The sequence below is a fragment of the Ammodytes marinus genome (assembly GCF_949987685.1).
Source record: "Ammodytes marinus genome assembly, chromosome: 17".
Classification (NCBI taxonomy): Eukaryota; Metazoa; Chordata; class Actinopteri; order Uranoscopiformes; family Ammodytidae; genus Ammodytes; species Ammodytes marinus.
The window spans coordinates 2,913,980-2,935,028 of NC_137221.1; the positions used below are offsets into that span (position 1 = coordinate 2,913,980).

The window sequence follows — 21,049 nt, forward strand, 5'->3', positions numbered from 1 at the left end:
ACTACAGCTCCGGAAAAAAATGAAGAGACCAGCCTGGATCTTTTTTCAATATTTCAATCTCTACATTACTTAATGGAAATGTTCTAAATGACAATACTCTTGGTGTGAGTTTGGTAGAAATGTTGCCAGTAGTTCATAGTATGAAGCCAAAATGTTCATTCTACTCAAACATTAACCTATGAATAGTAAGTCTCTTTTTATTTCTCTCCAATCTTTCGCTGTGTTGTAGATGTGTGATATGAGGCATAACTATTTTTTTTCTTCTTTTTTCTGCAGCTTTCTGTAACGAAGGCGAGGGCGTTGACCTGTTGGCGTTAAAAAAAAATGTGTGACAAAGAAATATTCAGTAAAGAGACAAAAAGTGACTTTGAACCTCAAACAAGTGGTCTGTGTTTTTTTGTATCCATTAAATTGTTTTCACACCAAGTTTTCCAATCTGTCAGTCTCCAAAGAGAGATACTGGGTGAGGTGAGAGGGACACATGCACACATTATAGTTGGTCATCTCCATGATTATCATTTTATCTATCACTATAACCCTGCGTTCCAAATCTCATACTTTCTTTTTTGTATTCTACATACCAAATCTGTCCATAAAAAGCATCTAGTTAGGATGCAGTACGCTACAAATTTCTCCGGCCAGATTTATGCCGGTCCAATCAGCTAACAGAGGGAGTGGCTCAGAAGCCGATGCATAACATAACGTCAAGCCCCAAACGTTATGCGATTGGTTGGCAGATCCAGAGTGACACTGGGTAGATCCAATAGTTTTAAACTTCAACAGACACCTGCCTCCAAGTGAGTGAATGTTTGCCAATTACAGCACTGCCAGACCTTCTGTACAAATGAAATGAAGTACGATGGTCTGGTAGGACCAGGCTAGTAGACATCCGGGTATTTTTAAGAATACTAAATCGACCAAAAGAATTGGGACATCCTAAATATTTTTCTACTAAATAGCAGAAAGCATGGAGATTGGAACACAGCCAAAGGCAACTCAAAGGGCTTAACTTGTAGCTATAACCCAGATAATAATAATGTTGTGTTGGACCCGACAGCTGTGTCTCATTCGTAGTTGTTTTTTCCCCGCTGGATCTTGTGCTTTTGACTCAGTGTTTACTCTGTGTGGTGTAAGGGGGAAAAGGGCAAGAAATATGTCAATGATTGATGCACAAACCCAACAGTGTCATATTGAAATCCCCCATGAATCAGCAAGTCAATCTTGCACATATGGCACCAACAGGAGTTATCATTTCATATAGAGCAGGTACAAATAAAACTAATTTGTGAGGGCTCTATGATCAACAGGACCAACAATAAACACAAGGCCGCCCTCCATGTTACTAGAGATGGTAACCTTAGGCGTACCGATAACAGAAAAAGTGTGACAAATAAATATTGAGTAAAGAGGCAAAAAGTGACTAAACCTCAAACAAGTGTTTTTTTTTCTTTAATCAAACAAAAAATGTTTTCCAAACAAACTGTGTGTCTCCAAAGAGAGATAATGTGTGAGGTGTGAGGGACACATGCACACATTGTAGATTGTCTATTCGGATCTGACACATCTGTCAATATCCAACTGATTATCTGTACATTTGCATCTCTTCAGAAATCAAAAATCTAGATAACTTACAGCCAGAGGTAAAATATTTCAGTTTCTACATGAAATTATTGTGGAAACATCCTTTTTAAATCAAAATCAAAAACATGTACAGGTCTTGATGCGATATATTTTCAGCATGGTGAGAAACAGCATTTAGTTTTATTCTATGAGGAAGTAATCAGTGAAATGATAATAAAGGAAATGTTGAATCTTCTGGTTGAGCTTCACAGTGGGGAGTTGGTCGTCTTGTGCACAGTTTGTCAGGCTTGACTTGCCTCTATCTTTAACCACAAGCTGAGCAGCTGAATGGTTTACCACTCCATGTCACACCACTTTCAGAGGCTTCCTTATTCTTCTGAAAAGTTAAACTTGAGTGTGGTTCCTGGGTTTCTCCATTGTCTTCAGTCACAGGTCCTAATTCTGGTTCAGGATGTGAGTTACTGGCTGGGTATGGTCCTCTACAGTCCTCTCCATCAGCTCTGTTCAGTTTGGTTTTGATGAAGCTGTGTGGACTGAGGACAAACACACTTGTGTCTTTTTAGTTGAACATCCCAAGCGAATCTTCGGTCACAAACGATGCAGTGGAATTTTTTCTCCTGTGTGTGGACGACCATGTGTCGTCTTAAATTTCCCTTCTGTCTAAATCCGTTACCACAAACCGAACAGCCAAATGGTCTCTCAGCTTTGTGGATGGCCAAGTGTAGTTTCAGATTTCCCTTATGGTTAAATGTTCTACCACAAACTGAGCAGCTGAATGGTTTGTATCCTGTATGAATTCTCATGTGGACTTTCAATCTGTTTGTGACGGTAAAGCTTTTACCACAAATGGAGCAACAGAATGCTTTCTTGCTTGTGTGAGTTTTCACATGTCTCTTTAGATTACTTTCTAAATGGAATCTTCTTCCACAGTCAGAGCAGCTGAAAGGTTTATTTTCCGTGTTTCCTCTCACGTCACTTTTAAAGACATTGATTTTCAGAGACTGTAAACCTGACTGGGGTTCTTTGGCCTCTGCATTGTCTTCAGTCACAGGTCCTAATTCTGGATCTGGATGCGAGTCTTCTATCTCATATTCAATGTTTGCTTCTGGATCTGGATGTGAGTTCCTGGCTGGTTCTGGTCCTCCACAGTCCTCTCCATCAGCTCCTGTTTCCATCTGTTCAGTTTGTCTTTGTTGAAGCTGTGAGGACTGAGGTTTCTCTTCATCATCTTCACTCTTCACAGGGACAGGAGTGAATAGGAACTTGGTGATATCAGCCTCCTCCAGCCCTTGAAGCTGCTCTCCCTCCTGACTGGTCCAGAGTTCCTCCTGTTCCTCTTTAATGTGTGGGGGCTCTGGTGGGTCCTCCTGGTCCAGACTGGGGCTCCATTCTGTTTGGGTTCTCTTGCGTTGCTGCATTTTCCCCTTGTGGTCAGAGCTTGTAGCACATTCAGAGGCGCCAACTGATGTTTTTACAGCATCACATTCCACTTCATTGTTTTCCAGAGCAACTTTTGCCACCACCAGCTGCTGGACATCTGTGGATAAGATTGAAATACACGTTACATCTCCTACCATGTTGTGGGGGTTTTTACATATAACAATACATTTTGCTGACACTTTTAGCTTTCATCAACATTTTTATTCCAATAAGTGCATTCAACCATGAAGGTACAAACCCAGACAAGCAAGAATCACATTAGTAAATTGGCTTCAAATCACCCAAGCTACAAAGTACCACGGTCAGCCAACCAGTTACTAGTGGTTTTGACACTGCAAGCAGGTCCCAAGTCTTGCTTGAATAAAACAAAAAATCAGCATCTCCATAAAGCTTGTCAGCAGAGTGAAGTATGAAGTGCTCTAAAATTTCCAGGTAGACGGCTTGGTTGATTTGGACTTGATAAAACACAGTGGACCAACAGCAGCAGATGACATGATACCTCAAATCATCACTAAATGTAACACCATGGTCAGCCAACCAGTTCAAGCTAATTTGATTTTGTGCTCTTCACTCTTCCTCCAGACTCTGGTACCTTGATTTCCAAATGAAATGCATAATTTGGATCTGTGATGATTTGTGGTGCCATCTGCTGCTTCTTGACCAAAAACGTAGTTGGGAGCAGGCTGGTCCCTCTGAGAAAGTGTTGTTGTTTTGGCCTCAGCAGTGCCACAGGCTGATAGCCTCCATGACATTTCACATTAATGCAGTAATTCATGCTAAATAAGATCCGCGACTGTATTGAGTGTATAAATTAACATTATTCTCAAAAGGCTTCATATTTCTGTACTATAAATATTTTTTTTGATTAGCCTTATGGAATATTGTAATATTTTGAGATCCTGGATTTTTGATTTGCATGAGCTGTAAATCGTAATCCACAAAATTGAAATGACACCCTCTGACATTTAAAATAGTTTTAAATCGATTGAAATCTTCACAAAGTAAATACATTTTATTTGAACTGTTTCGAGATTTATCATTAAAAAAATAGTGTCTCGGGGTGTTTGGGTGAACTGACCGGGTCTTCTATTAACCTAACACACCAAGTGACAAAAATTCACTTGAGAATCCATTTCTTGCAGAAAATGTGTGTGAATGCTGGATGCTGAAAAGCTGACGATTAACTGGATTGCTGAAAGTTGAATGATTATGAATTGGATTGAAAATTCAGTGATGCATGAAATATGAATAGAATTTGTATGATATTAGCAATTGTGACTTTTTATGAAACTTAAAGATATGAAAAATAAAAGGTAAGGTATTGTGCCTTGTTTAAAGTTTGAAGCTGAAAGTATGCATTACGAACAGCATTTTAAGGTGAGGCAGTTTAAGAAAATGTAAAGCATGCTCCAACTGGTTTCAATGTTAAAAGTTGTTTAACAAGTTGTTTAAAAAGCTTAAAAGAGAAAAGCTGAAAGGTTTTCCATTATGTCCTGAAGTATGGAGGACATTACCTGTCATAAGTATAAATAAATAAATGAATAAATGCTGGAATAAATAAATTATTAAATACATGAATAAATAAATAAAAGAAGGAATACATAAATAATTAAATGTCATTTATTTATTTATAGATTTATAGATTTATCTATTTCCACATTTATTTATGTATACACATTTATTTCCTTATTTATTTATTTCCTTATTTATTTATTTATGCATTTCTACATTTCCTCATTTATTTATTTCTACATTTCTGTGTCCATATGCTAATGAGGTAGGAGGGACTTGCCTCAGTCTCATACAGGATTGGTCACAGGTCTACAGATACTCCGACACAGTAGATGGCGGTTGCAACCCTAATAAACGAGAAGAAGAAGAAGCGACTTCCTGTTGACAGTGTTGCCAACTTAGCGATGTTGTCGCTATATTTAGCGACTTTTCAGCCCCCCTGGCGACTTTTTCTTTCAAAACAGCGACAAGCGAAAAATCTAGCTTTTTTTCTGGTGTTTCTGGTGACTTTTTCGCCAAAGCAAGTATCACTTTTAACGCTTCTCAACGAGCAGCGGGAGACTCCCCGGCCCCTCTCCCGTAACAGAGCACTGACAGGCTGCCCGGTCCTCGCGCAGCAGCCCCTCCCAGCTGCGGTCAGAGCAGGAGATACACCTCTCTGCTCGTGGTCCGTTAGCATCCCTATTAGCAGTTGTAGTAGCAGCTTTTCCCCCCTCTTCTACAGTCTACGAGGAGTGCAATTCAACATGTTATGCAGTGCTTTTTTAAACTATGAGCATGTATGATTACTGATTACTGAAAACGGAGATAGTCCTGTGGTGCATTGTTATCTGGTTTTAAGTAAACATTGGGTGTGGACACATTATAAGTGGGGGTCTGGGGGTCCCCCCCCAGAATTTTTTGAGCATTAAACACTTAATTTCCTGCATTCTGGTGAATTTTTATGAAGCAATGTGTGCCTTTTCTGCATTCATTTTTATGTAAAGTAAAAGAGAACATTCACGGTTCCGCTGACACAAATGTTATTGAATAGCCTACAATGCATGTGTAGTGCTTTCAAATATCTCCTGTAGCCTATTGTTAAAACATTTGGTTAAACTGTAATAAAGGTAATTATTCTATATCATGTCTACTATTGAGGGATGAGTGGCTGGTGGTATTTTACTAGCAGCATTAGGCTTTATTCAAAGAAGAAAAAAATTTTGAGAACAGTTCAACACCAATGCAAACTACTAAAATAAAACATCTGGGTTGATCCCTCCTCTAGGCTACCTTGATTTGTGTTATGAAAAGTGCTATAAATGTGCAATACATAGGCTACAGTTCATTACACAGAAAAATAAAGGCATTTTTATTGGCGGATGAGTCATTCGTTACTTTGCAAACCTAATTTTCAAACAAAATTAACAAAAACAATGTACAAAACGATCCAAAGATCTTCATGCGCGCGCACCGGCTGGCGGGGACACAATTCTTATCAGCGGTAACTTGGCACGCTATCAACACACCTCGGAAGAGAAGGTGCAGGTACGGGGCTCGCCTCCCGCTTCGAATGCACAGTGCACATCATAGCATAACGTTAATGTGCGTTCAGAAAGAGGAAGTCACGGCACTCATGTCTGTTATTTTGGGGATTCATTTCTCCACGTGAGAAATTTGAGGTGTGGCGTGTGAGAGTGTGAACTGGTTGATTTGCGTGTGTCTCACGGGCAAAGAGTGAGACTTGGCAGCTCTTATCTACTTCGTCAGCTAATGCTCCTAAGTTATTTGCTAGAACACTGAAGTCCGCCATTGTTTTCTTCTTCTTCTTCTCCTCCTCCTCCTTTGGGGTGCAACCATAACTTTCTTGGTGCATACCGCCATCTACTGTGTTGGAGTATCTGTTGACCTGTGACCAATCCTGTATGAGACTGAGGCAAGTCCCTCCTACCTCATTAGCATATGGACACAGAAATGTAGAAATAAATAAATGAGGAAATGTGGAAATGTAGAAATGAATAAATGCATACATAAATAAATGTGGAAATAAATAAATCTATAAATAAATAAATTACATTTATTTATTCCTTCTTTTATATATTTATTCCAGTATTTATTCATTTATTTATTTATACTTATGACAGGTAATGTCCTCCATACTGAAGAGCTGAACATTTTAGTGGATGAATGGTTTACGTATATGAACATTTGAAGTTGTTGCAGTGACACAAATAAACCTACAGAATAATAATGAAAGAGGAATAATGATTTGAAGAACAATGGTGTGAATGTAAGCGAGCACAGTGGATGAATATCATATCATATCGTTTACTAGTCTTGACTGCCCAAGAATGGCGGACGCGCATGCGCAGAGTCACTGAAGTTTCACATTTTCTAAATCGATGTTACAGTCCAAGTTGACGAATTTCTATGATTAACTTTGATCTTGTTATGTTGGAGGAACAAACCTGCTCTGTGTAACCGGACTTCAGGCTTCAAAACAGCGTCCAGCAGTTTCTGTTGTAGCTCGTTCTTCTCTTTTGACCGACAGAGTTCCTCCTCGTACTCTGCTATGGTTCTTTCAAACAGCCCAAATATCTCTTCAACAGCCGCAGTTAGTCGCTGGTTCACCAACACTCTCACCATTTGGACTTTAGACATTTTAACCAGAAAGGTTTATCCAGACATACAGAGGCTATGAAAGCATATGCTGCCTGCTTTTAGAGGAAATTGCAGAAGTCAACAGCGGGACGCGATGTGACTAGTCGCCATCTTGTTTCAAATTAGTCAGAGTAAGGACAGTCACTTCCGTTGCATGTACTTTTCTGGACTTCAGAATAAAAGCCCAAAGGGTGCGCTGAGGCAGAACCTACACATGTAAAATATTTCGTGGGCCGATACATAACAGACAAAATAAAATAGATTATTTACAAAAAGACAGTGACTATTTGCAAGAATGACAGCTACTTTAACTAAGTGTATTTTGTATATCAAATACATATTCTTCAATATGTTATGTTATATTATAACATTCTATTGAGACAAGGCCCACCACCAGTTTGTTTGAGTCGTCAACTTTATTTACACAGACCAATATCACAAACCCCAATCTGCTTCAGGGGGCTGCACTGTCTGTACTGTAGTGTAGACCACCCCCTCTGTCCTCAGGCATATTTTGTTAGAAAAATACATGTATACATAACACGTTTTTTGTTATTTCTAAAAATTCAGTCCTGAACCTCTCAAAAGTCTTCACAAGTCCGGCACACGTCAAGGGATCACCATATTTGTTAGAAATAAAAAAAAAACATGTTCTTAAACCAGAAATGTGAAGGAAAAATACCAAGAGAAAGTTGTCTATTTCAAGCCTATACATTTCAAAGCTTTAGTTTTATTTAAAGTAAATTGACAAAGGCAAGCGATGTGATCACATCCAGGGTGAGGGAAAAAAGTAAAAGTGAGTCCCTTACAGACAGATCTTATAATTATATCAAATCTACATGTCTATGATTGGTTGTTAATAATGCCAGTATGAGCCGTGGTTTAGACTTTAGCTCCCCACAGGCTGGCAGGCTATGTTCCAGCCATCGTGGCCTCCTGGCTCCTCTTCTTGTGCAATCGAATGGTCTTCCTTCCTTCTGTCATATGCGGAAGGAAAATAGCTATGCCTCTCCTTCTCTTCTCCTCATGGCTTGTAGCTATGTGTCTTATGGTTAATCAGCAGATCAAGTCCTATCAAATATTCCTTTATTAAAGGTTCAGATAGCGGAATGGTCAGTTTAGCTAACTTCCCGTCACTGACTGCAGTTAGGGTTCCCTCGTCCCCACATTAATGCACTGCGGTCTTCAAGCAGCGAGTTATCTAGCATCATCTCAGATAAGTAAGAGTGATAAAACATGATAAAAACCATCAAAACAGACATTGGGAAGGATTTTTACATTTTACCTGCTCCATTGTAGGCGCATAAACATTCACCTATCTGTCCCGCTGCGTGCACAGGCAGTGAGACGGGTGCCGGTTTGTAGCGTTCTCTCTTCTGATTGGATATCAGTTTCGGGATCCACGAAAGGTTTATTTGCCGATTACATGCAGAGCGGGTGACTGAGAGATCGGCTTTATGAAACTCGCACACTATATAAGTGATCACTGTATGAATAAAGAGTGATTTAACACTTATATTAACATAAATAAATCGCTTACTTTACTCACTTTAAGTAGCTACAAACCTCTCTCTGTGCTGGGAAAATGCTCCTCTATCTCAGGGGTATTTCTCTCCCACAGATGTGTCATGTGGGCCTCTGCTTCTATCCCTGTCTCTTATAACAAGAAATGTTTAGGTTAAATGGTTTGATTAGATCATTTCATGAACTTAACATTTAAGTTTATATTGATTGTTAGTTAATTATATTAAAGTAAAGGTAAATATTATGTGATTAGTATTACATCAATAATATTGGAATATGTATTTTTCTAACAACATCCAAAGAGGTCTCAACCTGTATCTCAGTCCACATTTTGTATCTTGATTACTCTGAACAATTGTACATATGTTTCAACTCATATGTATAATTCTCATGTTTTAACTGTACATTTTCTTATTCTATATTACGAGATGTAATATCACTCCTGGGTGAATTTTTCGTTAACATTAAGACTTGAAATGAATCTAAATGTTTCATCAAACTTCCTCAGAAATACATTCATGTCAATCAGAGCGACTTTAATATTTTTCAGAGCATTTGAACTGAGACTGGCTTTTGCTTTCTAGGATAAATCATCATCACTGTCTTCAGTCTCAAGTTGTACATGTGGATCTGGATGTGAGTTCCCTGCTTGTTATTTTAAGGAAAATGCATCACTGTAAACTTTTAATGTACATTTGATTCGTAAGATTCCTGACTTCAAAATCAAAATCAGTCCAATAAAACAAAATTGATCAAACAAAAGTGAGACCAACACCAAACTAAATAATCGTGTCCATGGTGGTTGAAGACTGAATTCCTTCAGCATCTTCCACAGATTGTCTTTGAACACACCTGCCTTCATGAAGAGGTTCTGGAGATCATGAAGTCAGGTGATGCTGTGTGCCTGTTCTAGCACCAAAACTAACACTAGGCAGCACATAGTATACTTACATTGGAATAATTGAAAAACAAAGGAATGATAAGATCTTGCTAGAAATGGCTCTAACTACATCAACTTGTTCCTTATTCTGGCTTCAATGCAGCTTTGAGGACTGACCAACACACTGATGGATTTTGAGCTGAAATTAAACTAAATATTTCAGAAAAGAAACATTTAGTGTAGCTGAGCCTTTATCATTACAACGGTTTGAAGATTTAAAGCAAAGTCATTAGTGAAACCAACTGCAAAGGCATCTCTACTTTAAGCATCTCTGTTCCTTCAGAAAGAGTTCACAGCTCCACAATGTGACACTAAGGTGATGATGAAGAGAAATAATTAATTTAGAGATCTGGATGTGAGTTCCTGGCTGGTTCTGGTCCTCCACAGTCCTCTCCATCAGCTCCTGTTTCCATCTGTTCAGTTGAGCTGCTGGCTCCAGGATCTGCCTCTCTGTTCTGCTCAGTTGGTTGAAGCTGTGAGGACTGAGGACAGACACGCTTGTGTTTTCTTAGTTGACTATACCAAGTGAATCTTTGGTCACAAACTGAGCAGGAGAATTGTTTCTCCCCTGTGTGGACAGTCATGTGTTGTGTCAAAGTTCTCTTCTCTACAAATCCTTTACCACAAACTGAGCACTTGAAAGGTTTCTGTCCTGTGTGGATGGCCATGTGTAGTGTTAAATATTCTTTCCGGTTAAACCTTTTCTCACATACAGAACAGCTGAATCGTTTCTCCCCTGTGTGGACAGCCATGTGTCGTTTTAAACATCCCTTCTGTGTGAATCTTTTACCACAAACTGAGCACTGGAAAGGTCTTTCCCCTGTATGCACAGCCATGTGTACTTTAATATCTCTTTTCCATTTAAAACCTTTCTCACATACAGAACAGCTGAACCTTTTCTCCCCTGTGTGGACAACCATGTGTTGTCTCAAATTCCTCTTCGATGTAAATGCTTTACCAAAAAATGAGCAGCTGAGGGGATTTTCTTCGGTATAACACCTGGCACCAATTTTAGAGACTTCATTATTTTTCAGAGACTTTGAATCTGATGGAGGTTCTCTGATATCCTCAGACCAATCCTCACTGTGTTCAGTGTCAGAAGGGTCTTCAGTCTTGTCTTGTTGATGAAGCTGTGAGGACTGAGGACCGACACACTTGTGACTTTCTGCTTGTATAGAACCACACTTAGAGTAGCCGAATGGTTTCTTGCCTAAATGTACACTTGACTCATGTTCAGTGGTGTAATTCCAGTCCTCACTGTATTCAGTCTCAGGTTGTAAATGTAGATCTGGATGTGAGTTCCTGGCTGGTTCTGGTCCTCCACAGTCCTCTCCATCAGCTCCTGTTTCCATCTGTTCAGTTTGTCTTTGATGAAGCATTGAGGACTGAGGTTTCTCTCCATCATCTTCACTCTTCACAGGGACAGGAGTGAATAGGAACTTGGTGATATCAGCCTCCTCCAGCCCTTGAAGCTGCTCTCCCTCCTGACTAGTCCAGAGTTCCTCCTGTTCCTCTTTAATGTGTGGGGGCTCTGCTGGGTCCTCCTGGTCCAGACTGGGGCTCCACTCCTGCTGCTCAGGGGGAACCTCTTCTTTAACCACCAACAGCTGCTGGATGTCTGCAGGAAACATTACAGAGAAATGTTATTGGTGTGAATGCTGAAAGTGAAACCTGACTAGTTCCACATACTTTAACATGGAAAAGTTCAGATCAATTAGGACATTTCTGCAATCATTCAAATTTGATATCTTTCATTCTTTTGTAGTGCTGTTCCGGACTGTAATTTGTATCAGCCGAATCACATCTGCCTGTTAAATAAAGATATTTGACTATTCACTATTATTAGGGCTGCATAGATGAAAATAAGAGACCGGATATTTCTGGAGAAAGGCACACAGGACCACACTTTTAACATTGGTCACAATACAAACACAATGTTTACACTGTATCTTCATTAGTTTATTATGCTACTAACGAAAAATTTATTTTGTCAACTAGACTGACAGTTTGGGAGTTAGAGGCTGCAGTTAGAGGGGAAATGTTGGATGAAATTATCTATCTGAGCCCACTAACAACAGGTGGAATTTCTGCTTGACCACAGGCCCTCTTTAATACACACACTGAGCTCATTAGTTTCATCTTCATAATAATTGAATACTTCCCAACTTTTTATATTCCATGTGTAACTGCCGCACATTGGCAGTTTGTTTTAATTAGTAAAACTCCGATTTTTTGTTCCTACCTGTTACAATGTTATTGGGGCGGAACTAATTGCCGCTGGCATATGTTTCCGATACTGCACTTTAGGTGACGTACATTGCCAAACAACATGAAAGAAGCAGCACCCGTTTTTATAAGCTACAAATTAAAATAAAGCTAAAAGCACAAGGAAGAAGAAAAAACCTTAAAAAGACAAGAAAGAAGACTCCCTCCCTAAGTAGTCTAGCAGTAGACGAGGTTTGTTTACCTTTTATTTATTTGTATAAGAATGTGACCGAACGTATTGTATGACTTTGTTTCTTTCCATGACATGGTGTTGCGTGATTTACATGCACAATGTTAAATTGTGAATTGTATTTATTAATTTGATTTCTTTTTTCTCTTTTAAACCCAGTTCTCACGGGTTGGTTCGACCTGAAATAAAACCCTGTTTTTAACAAAGACCTCTGCCTCGCGTGATACTACTTGGGAGCTACACCATGCATCTTTTAACTTTTGAAACACATCCATATATATTCTTCATACTCATTCAACTTTCAGGTAACCAGTCAAAAGGTAAGCTTTTCTACACTTATGATTCAACTTTTTTTTCACATTTCATATTTTCAGTCAGAAACTATTCACATTTCAACATCTTTCAACTCTTCAATCCCAAAGATAACTTTCAACTATGCAGTTTAGCATCGGCTTTTCAGCATCAGCATTCACACCGCAATAACTTCAGAAATTGCATTTCTAATCCTTATTAACGTCTACTGCTCACTGACCATGAAAATAAGTAAACACAGGAATATATACATGGCTGTAGTATTGTTTTAGCCATTGTTCCCTCCTACACTCCCAGTACATAGTTACCAAACAGGCTGCTTAATCTTCAAACTTTCAATCTATTTCAAGGGTCACATGAAAATATTACTTTCAGACTTTTGGACCTCACTTTACACACACTCGCTGCATAAAAAAAATCAAACTTTCAAATATTAAACGTTTCACTATTTCTAATTCTAAATAATTGTAATTTTCTATTTTGTTTTACCTTTGTTGTCACTATTTTTTCTCTTTCTATTTCTATGAAAGTAACGGAGAGTGTTAGGAAAATATTCCTTGTTCTTTTAACCAGAGTTGAAGAAGGAAAAACAAGTAGAAGATTTATTTCAAGGCTTAAAGGTTTATCATCTAAATTGAGTGAGCAGAAACATGTAGGCCTACATGGAGCTTACTGGTTCTCAAAAAGCGTCCCCAGTAAGACTGACGATAAAATGGTGGGACATAGTGTTATATGGAAACAAATGTTGGAGGCTGGTCGTGTCTTGCCCCTGACGTCTTCTTCTGGCTGGTCCAATGGCAGGTGTAATTTGAGAAGGTCCGTTGCTAAGGAGTTGCTATGGTGCAGGCAGAGATCTTACTTACTTACTTATGCCTCTTCCTCTTGTGTCTCCATTTGTTTCTGTCTTTGGCAACATGTTGTGCCTCGCCCCAGGTAAGGTTCATTTCAGCCAGCTCAGCTGTAATTGTTCTCCTCCAAGTGGTTTTTGGCCTTCCACGCGTTCTCTTTCCTGTTGGTGTCCATCTCAAGGCAACCTTGGGGATACGCTGACTGTCCATTCTTAGAACATGTCCAAGCCATTTCAGACGTCGACGTTTGATGTCGTCCACCACGCTGTTTCCTCCGGTTTGTCTATATAGGTCTTGGTTGGAGATTTTCACTGGCCAGAAAATGCGGCAAATTCTTCTCAGACAGTTGTTGTGAAAGACACTAAGCTTTATCATGTCGCTTTGAACAACTCGCCAGCACTCCGAGCCATATAATAGTACTGCCTTTACGTTGCTGTTATACAGTCGGATCTTAGTCTGTAGGCTGTATTGCTTGGACTTCCAGATAGGCCGAAGTATGGCAAAAGCGCTACGAGCTTTTCCAAGACGTGCGTCGATGTCGTCGATGAGGCAGAGATCTTAAAGGGGACATATTATGCTAAATCTCGGTTTTAAAGGTGTATTTCCAAGGTCTACTAGAAAAGGTTTTCATGGTTTATTGTTCAAAAAACCCAATAGTTTTCTACCATTTCCCATTTCTTCATCGCCTTTTCCAGCCTTCTCTGCCCTCTATCTCAAAAGGTTGGTTTTGACATCTTACCCCCCTTCGCAAAAATACTGGTCAGATCTACATGGGCGTGCATGCACCGCCCTGCTCATTTACTCTATACCTACTTACATGGGCATGGCACACGCCCAGCTGTCAGTTTTGTTTACTTTTGGCCAATGCAGCATGGAGACCAATGTAAACATGTTTAGCTTCATTTCTACCACAAATATCGGCACACTAACCAGTTCTAAACTAAAAGATGTACAACTGAACCTGTTCAGACAGGAGTCTGAGCTGAAAAGTGTGAAAATGGCATCAAGATTTCTGATTTCCCTGACATTATCCTCAGGTAAATACTGTTTAATTATGTCACAGTCAATAACATAATTTGAGCTAAGTATTTATGCATAAACTCTCTAAACTGGTAACATACACCCTGTTTTACGTTTGTCTTTACAGGTCTGTGGAATGATCTACAGCCCAGTGGAGTGAAAAAGCTTTGGTTGTGAACCGATACTGAGTTGACATGTAAAAATGTACAGTAACCAAAATGGAAAAGAATGTATCCTGAATCATGTCAAGATTCACTGGAAAGGCATTATCTTTTGTAAAATGTATGGTTGAAATAATTATGCTTTAGGTTTGTCAGAGCTGCAAATTATCTGACAACATTTTAATATCTAGTAGATCATCTATCATTTGTATTGTGATCACTCATTCATAATAAAGTTTTACCATTAAAAAATGTATTGTGTTGCTTACTGTCACTGTTTGCTACCTGTAGTAAAGGATTACTTGAAACTCACATTTTCATCTCGCTGAAGATTTTCTCTGATAAAACAGTATCATTACATTTTAAGGCAAGGCAAGGCAAGGCAAGTTTACTTATATAGCACAATTCAGACACAAGGCCACTCAAAGTGCTTTACAGGGGCAAGATTATAATACATAAAACACATTATAAAACATTTAAACGCGAATAAAAGAAGCAAATAAAATAAAAATTGCAGGTTAAAATGGAGACACATTATAAAACATTTAAAAGCTAATAAAAGAAGCAAATAAAATAAAAATTGCAGGTTAAAATGGAAACAAAAAAGTCTTCAGACTCGATTTAAAAGAACTGAGAGTTGTAGCAGACCTCAAGTTTTCTGGGAGTTTGTTCCAGATTTTTGGTGCATAATAACTAAAAGCTGCTTCTCCTTGTTTAGTCCTAACTCTAGGGACTGTAAGTAGACCTTTCCCAGACGACCTAAGGGCTCTGGACGGTTCATAACGTATCAGCATATCAGTAATGTATTTTGGCCCTAAACCATTTAGTGCTTTATAAACCAACATCAGTATTTTGAAATCAATTCTTTGAGTGACAGGAAGCCAGTGTAAAGACCTCAGAGCTGGGGTAATGTGATCCACTTTTTTGGTCCTAGTGAGGACTCGAGCAGCAGCGTTCTGAATTAGCTGAAGCTGTCTGATAGATTTTTTTGGAAGGCCAGCAAGGACACTGTTACAGTAGTCAAGTCTACTAAAGATAAATGCATGGATAAGTTTTTCTAAATCTTGCTGAGACATAAGCCCTTTAATTCTTGATATGTTCTTTAGGTGGTAGTAGGCTGATTTATTAATTGATTTAATGTGTTTCTTGAAATTCAAGTCAGAGTCTACGATTACACCAAGATTTCTGGCTTGGGGTGTGGTTTCTAACATAACAGATGTAAGCTGTGCGCTGACTTTTAATTGTTCATCTTTGGCACCAAAGACAATTACTTCAGTTTTGTCGTTGTTTAATTGAAGGAAATTTTGGCACATCCAATCATTGATTTGTTCAATGCACTTACTCAGTGCCTGTATCGGACTGTAGTCTCCTGGTGATATGGTTATGTAAATTTGTGTGTCGTCTGCATAATTATGGTAGCATAATTTGTTCTTATTCATAATCTGAGCTAGTGGGTGCATGTAGATGTTAAACAGAAGAGGCCCAAGAATGGAACCTTGGGGGACTCCGCATTCAATATTTGTCCGCTCAGATGTGAAATTGCCTATTGACACATAGTAGTCTCTATCCTTTAAGTAGGATTCAAACCAGCTTAGTACAGTTCCAGAAAGTCCAACCCAATTTGCTAGTCGATCTAATAATATGCTGTGGTCAACTGTGTCAAAAGCGGCACTGAGATCCAGTAAAACTAAGACAGAACTTTTGCCACTGTCTGTGTTTAAATGGATGTCATTGAGGACCTTAACCAGAGCAGTCTCAGTGCTGTGGTGTTGTCGAAATCCTGACTGGAAAACATCAAAACAGTTGTTCTTTGCTAAGTAGTTATTTAGCTGTTGATTTTAAAAAGACCAAAAACATCCTTAAAAATAAAGCAGTTTATTCATAGCCAGTGGAATGAAAATATGAAGTGTACATATCAAACAGAAGCAAAGCCATAACTTTTATGTAACTGTCCAGTTGTTGTTGGGCCCTGAAGAAGACCACCTGTCCCACCCAGTGAACACATCCTCCTCTGAAGGAACGGATAGTGTGACGGTCTTGGTGGCTCCGTCCGGCTCCATCAGGTCACTCAGACACCTGTAAAACATGGCACATTCAATGTTACATCATGTAGCCTAGCTGACATGTATAGGCCTACATCATACATCTGTTATGGCAAAGCTACAACAAATTCAGTATAGCCCTGGCTCAATAAGCAACAAGTTCTGAGTGATACTGTGTGCTTTTTGAAATATAATGGACAGGAAACAAACACCAGCAGAGACAACTTACAGTATTCCTGTCTATGTGTACATTACACTGGAGATCATGTAATAGGCCTACTGCTGCTTGTACTACACACTGTCCGCAGACTTATTGCGGTGTGTACTTGAGCTATACAATCAGACAGCTAGCAGGTAGCAGGATGAAGCTATTAAAAAAATACTCTTCACTTTCCAACACACACTACAGTTTCACCGTCTGTTGTTCACACAGGGGCCGTCACGGCAGGACTAACGTGAGCTCACAAAAGAGCCAAATAACAGTCACTGCAAAAGACTCACAGCTCTGGTAAAGCTAGCGGGCGCTAATGCTAACGGGCGCTAATGCTAACGACTAAACCCCGCATTCTCTCATTTCAGTCGGTGTTGGTTATTATAGGAGGGATAAAATAAAGCACATTACAGACATTGAACTAACAAACGGACAGAATTATTTTTAAAATAGGACTACTTACATTTCGGACGGATGGTGTCTCTCAGTCTTCCTGGCACAGTCTCCTCCACACTCCAGTAAAAAGGCTTTGATCACACAGATTGCAAACCTTTGCTGGAGATAGCCTAACAAAAAATGAAGTAAATCCATTCAGCCCTAGTGTGCTTCAAGGCTGGGGTGTGATGGTAGCTTGAGGTTGAGCTCACACTGCAGCTTGTCCTCTGTTTGCATGAGCGAGTGGAGGCTCAGCCAGGTGTGTGTGGTTACCAACGGGGCGTCTTGATTTGCCAATCAACTGCCGAGTTTCTGGTGAGCTTTCCCGTGGGAGTATTTATGATAATGAAAACCGACCGATTTCGTCATCAGTCGGTGTTTTTTGGAACAAACCTTCAAATCCCCCCTTTTTCTAAATAAGTGTCCCAGAAGAAACTGACATATTTGTCTTTTTGAAGCTTGTGTGTGCTGGTAGGGACGCCAATAACCTAAACAGTGTGCCCAAACACCGGCAATGTTTGGTTTTTCATAATATGTCCCCTTTAAAGTTGCCTGACCTTGTAGACCAAGTTATAAGCTACATATTTACTACTCCCTCTATGCATGGTGTTCATAGTGTGCTCTTAATATGGTGAGCCTAGAGTGACTCAGTGCTCAAGAATGTGAAGTGTATAAACATACAAAAGTGTATAAGTGTAAAAAGCATAACATGTCAAATTTAAATTATCCTCACAAGAGCAACCAAAAACGTTATTCCTTGTATGTTAACATATAAAGCCGATTCTGAGTATTATTTTGAATGAGCTACGTGTTTGGATAGTGTTAGTCTCGCAAAGCCAGACCAAACTACAGCAAGTAGTATGGTCTGGAAGCACTCCGTTTAGAGCCGTCTATTCGGGGGGAAACTGGGCTGGCCTGTTTTTATTTCTTTAAACCAATCACAATCATCTAGGGCGGGGCTAAGCCCGGGAAGCAGCAGCGGTGTCATGCAAAATAGTGCCGGGGGGAAATATGTTGATGGAACGTCTTCACGTCCAGAGGCTGTCAGAGAAATAGCTAAATCCCACCCGCAAACGCCACAAAAAAACTATTAAAGACAAAGGAGGGAATACACATAGTGTGTTGCTTTCACACCAGCATCACCATACACTTTAACCCCCGAGGAGCTCACGGGATAACTTAATGGGAATTAACTAGTCATGCTGCTCTGGTAACATTATCAACGGCGGCCCGTTGTCCTTTAAATCGCCAAAGAAAAGGAACGGTGGATCTTAATCTCGCTGGTTATCAGTTCCGCTGCTCAATCCACACCCCCACGCTTCATTTTCCAGAGTTTATGAGTGTATTTCTGCCCGGGGGAAGTTGTACAATGAAGTCGGACAGCTAGGCTAGGCTAAACTAAGCTGCGTCCCGGACCGCCGCCGCCTCTATTATTATCCCGAAGTATCGCCACACTTTATTTCTGTCTACAGTAGTCAGGGCTGGACTGGCCATCGGGCGTACCGGGCAATGCCCGGTGGGCCGGCAGGCATTTTGGGCCAGGCCGAGTCCATAAAAAAAAAAAAAAAAAATAATAATAATTAAATGGACCCTCGGCTGTGTGACTCGGCCCGGCCCGGCCAAGTCACACAGCCGAGGGCCGACGTCCCTTCCCTCTCGGGAGTGCCATGGACATATAAATGTGCGTGCAGGCTGTCAACTTCACCTGAAAGTTAAATCAAACTTTGTCCCAGGCCATTACTAATTATGATTGGTTCTAGGCTGGGCCTGGCCCAATCACACACACAGCAGAGGGCCGCCCATTCAGAGGCTGCATTGAATTGTATTATCACGCATTCAACTTCTACTCGGTAATTATGAGCATCTGACGATGGTCAGTTACGTTCAGGGCCGTCGGACTGCGGACAGGCTTTGGGGGGCCCAAGGCAGAGGGGGGCTGCACCCAAAAAAATAAAAACTTATTTTTAATTTTTTTTACAGGCTCAATATAGGCCCCTGATCTTTGAAGGCCCAGAATTTTTTTATTTAGGGGGAAAAAACAGATATCAGGGGCCTTTCATTCATCAGTACATTTTTGTTATTTTTTAGATAACATTGTTCGGGGCTACAAAGATCAGGGGCCTATATTGGGCCATTAAAAAATACAAACGAAGGGAAAAAAATCCCAAAGCTGACTGGATTTTTTAAACATGTACATTTCTTCTTTCTGCTTTTTGGTCATTCTGTGTCTATAAATTATTCCAGAAAATAGTACTAAATAGCTTACATAGGAAACGCACCAGATTGATGAATTTTACTTTAACATTTAAAAAAAAGTCTTCCGGGGGACCCCCCTAGAAGGTCCAGAGTCAACGACACAGTCTCCCAAATTCCTGTGAGAAACACTGTGTGTGTGCATGTTTATTAAGACCAGGGGTTGTGTTCAAGCAGCCTACGCTTAATGATTTGGTCATTCATCAATAGAAACATTGTGTTGTTATCTGGCTCAGAGAGGGACCAGTCACTCATACGTTTTGGACTATAGACAAACATAGCTTTTACATGTTTGTATTGTAAGACCGCCTCTCAGAGGGCCCATCAGGACTTCCTCTATAGGAGCCCAGAATTTGGTGCAACGCCCCTGCCTCCGCATATTGTATAAATAATCATGGTGGGCTGCCATGGCCAAAAATGCCAGGGCCGATTTTTTGTCCCAGTCCAGCCCTGACAGTAGTGTGACTTCTCACACCCTGTGTGTGTGTGTGTGTGTGTGTGTGTGTGTGTGTGTGTGTGTGTGTGTGTGTGTGTGTGTGTGTGTGTGTGTGTGTGTGTGTGTGTGTGTGTGTGTGTGTGTGTGTGTGTGTGTGTGTGTGTGTGTGTGTGTGTGTGTGTGTGTGTGTGTGTGTGTGTGTGTGTGTGTGTGTGAGGGAGAGCGCTGCACAGACCATGGACATATAAAGAACGCACACAGACAGGTTGACTGAGCGAATTGTTTCCTAGTTTTAGGGGGAGCTCAATACGGGAACGCCAGCAACAGGAAGTGGAGGCGCAGCGTAGGTAGCTGGCGAAACCGGTTCAGCCAGACTAGGATAGTGTTGGCAGGAGAGACACAGCGTGGACGCCATTGAAAGTCTTTAAAATAAATGTATCTGATACATTTTGATATTGTAATGTTGGAGGAACAAACCTGCTCTGTGTAACCGGACTTCAGGCTTCAAAACAGCGTCCAGTAGTTTCTGTTGTCGCTCGTTCTTCTCTTTTGAACGACAGAGTTCCTCCTCGTACTCTCCTATGGTTCTTTCAAACAGCCCAAATATCTCTTCAACAGCTGCAGTTAGTCGCTGAGTCACCAACGCTCTCACCATTTGGACTTTAGACATTTTAACCAGAAAGTAGTGATGGGTCGTAACGTGCCGAGGCTTCGGAGCGTGTGTCGAGTAATCCCGGAAGTTTTTGGTGAAGCGCGTATCGACGCTTGTATCGTTTAGGGCGAATCACGTGACTGATGACGTTCGAAGCCTCGTTTGTTCAAGAAGTGCTTCGGGTATTGTGGATTCACTCGCACTTTGCGGGTTAGTGTTGGCGATGTGTTGGTTTGGGAGTGATGTAGAAGTGGATGTTGTATCAACTTGCTGTGACTTTATTGTGACCCCTGCCTCCGCTGTACCATGTGAAAGAGTGTTCTCCAAAGCAGGAGAAGTTGTTTCCAAAAGGGGAAATTATCTGAACCCCAGCAGTGGAACAAATTTTGTTTCTCAATAAAAATTAATCAAATCCTTAAGTTGCACAAGCACATTCACTGCCCCTTACCTTGTTAAAACACTGCGACAGTTTGAAAATAATTATTCCTGTCATTATGAGTAATTCAAAGTTTGACAAAAAATATTTATTGATGGATTTATTAGATTTATATGTATCATGTTTCATACCCATAATAATACACCAAACA

The 21,049-nt window shown here is 40.2% G+C and overlaps 1 protein-coding gene across 1 annotated transcript; it reads right to left on the reverse strand.

Annotated features, from left to right (window-relative positions):
• Positions 1-417: 417 nt before the first annotated feature.
• LOC307264072 (uncharacterized protein) lies at positions 418-20,507 on the reverse strand (the record flags this gene model as incomplete). Its single annotated transcript, XM_080045384.1, has 5 exons — positions 20,288-20,507; positions 10,644-11,255; positions 6,981-7,163; positions 6,275-6,459; positions 418-459 (listed from the first exon to the last, which is right to left on the reverse strand). Exons 1-5 carry the CDS (start codon positions 20,478-20,480, stop codon positions 418-420), a joined length of 1,215 nt encoding a protein of 404 aa, XP_079901510.1. The 5' UTR covers positions 20,481-20,507.
• Between the last annotated feature and the right edge of the window lie 542 nt (positions 20,508-21,049).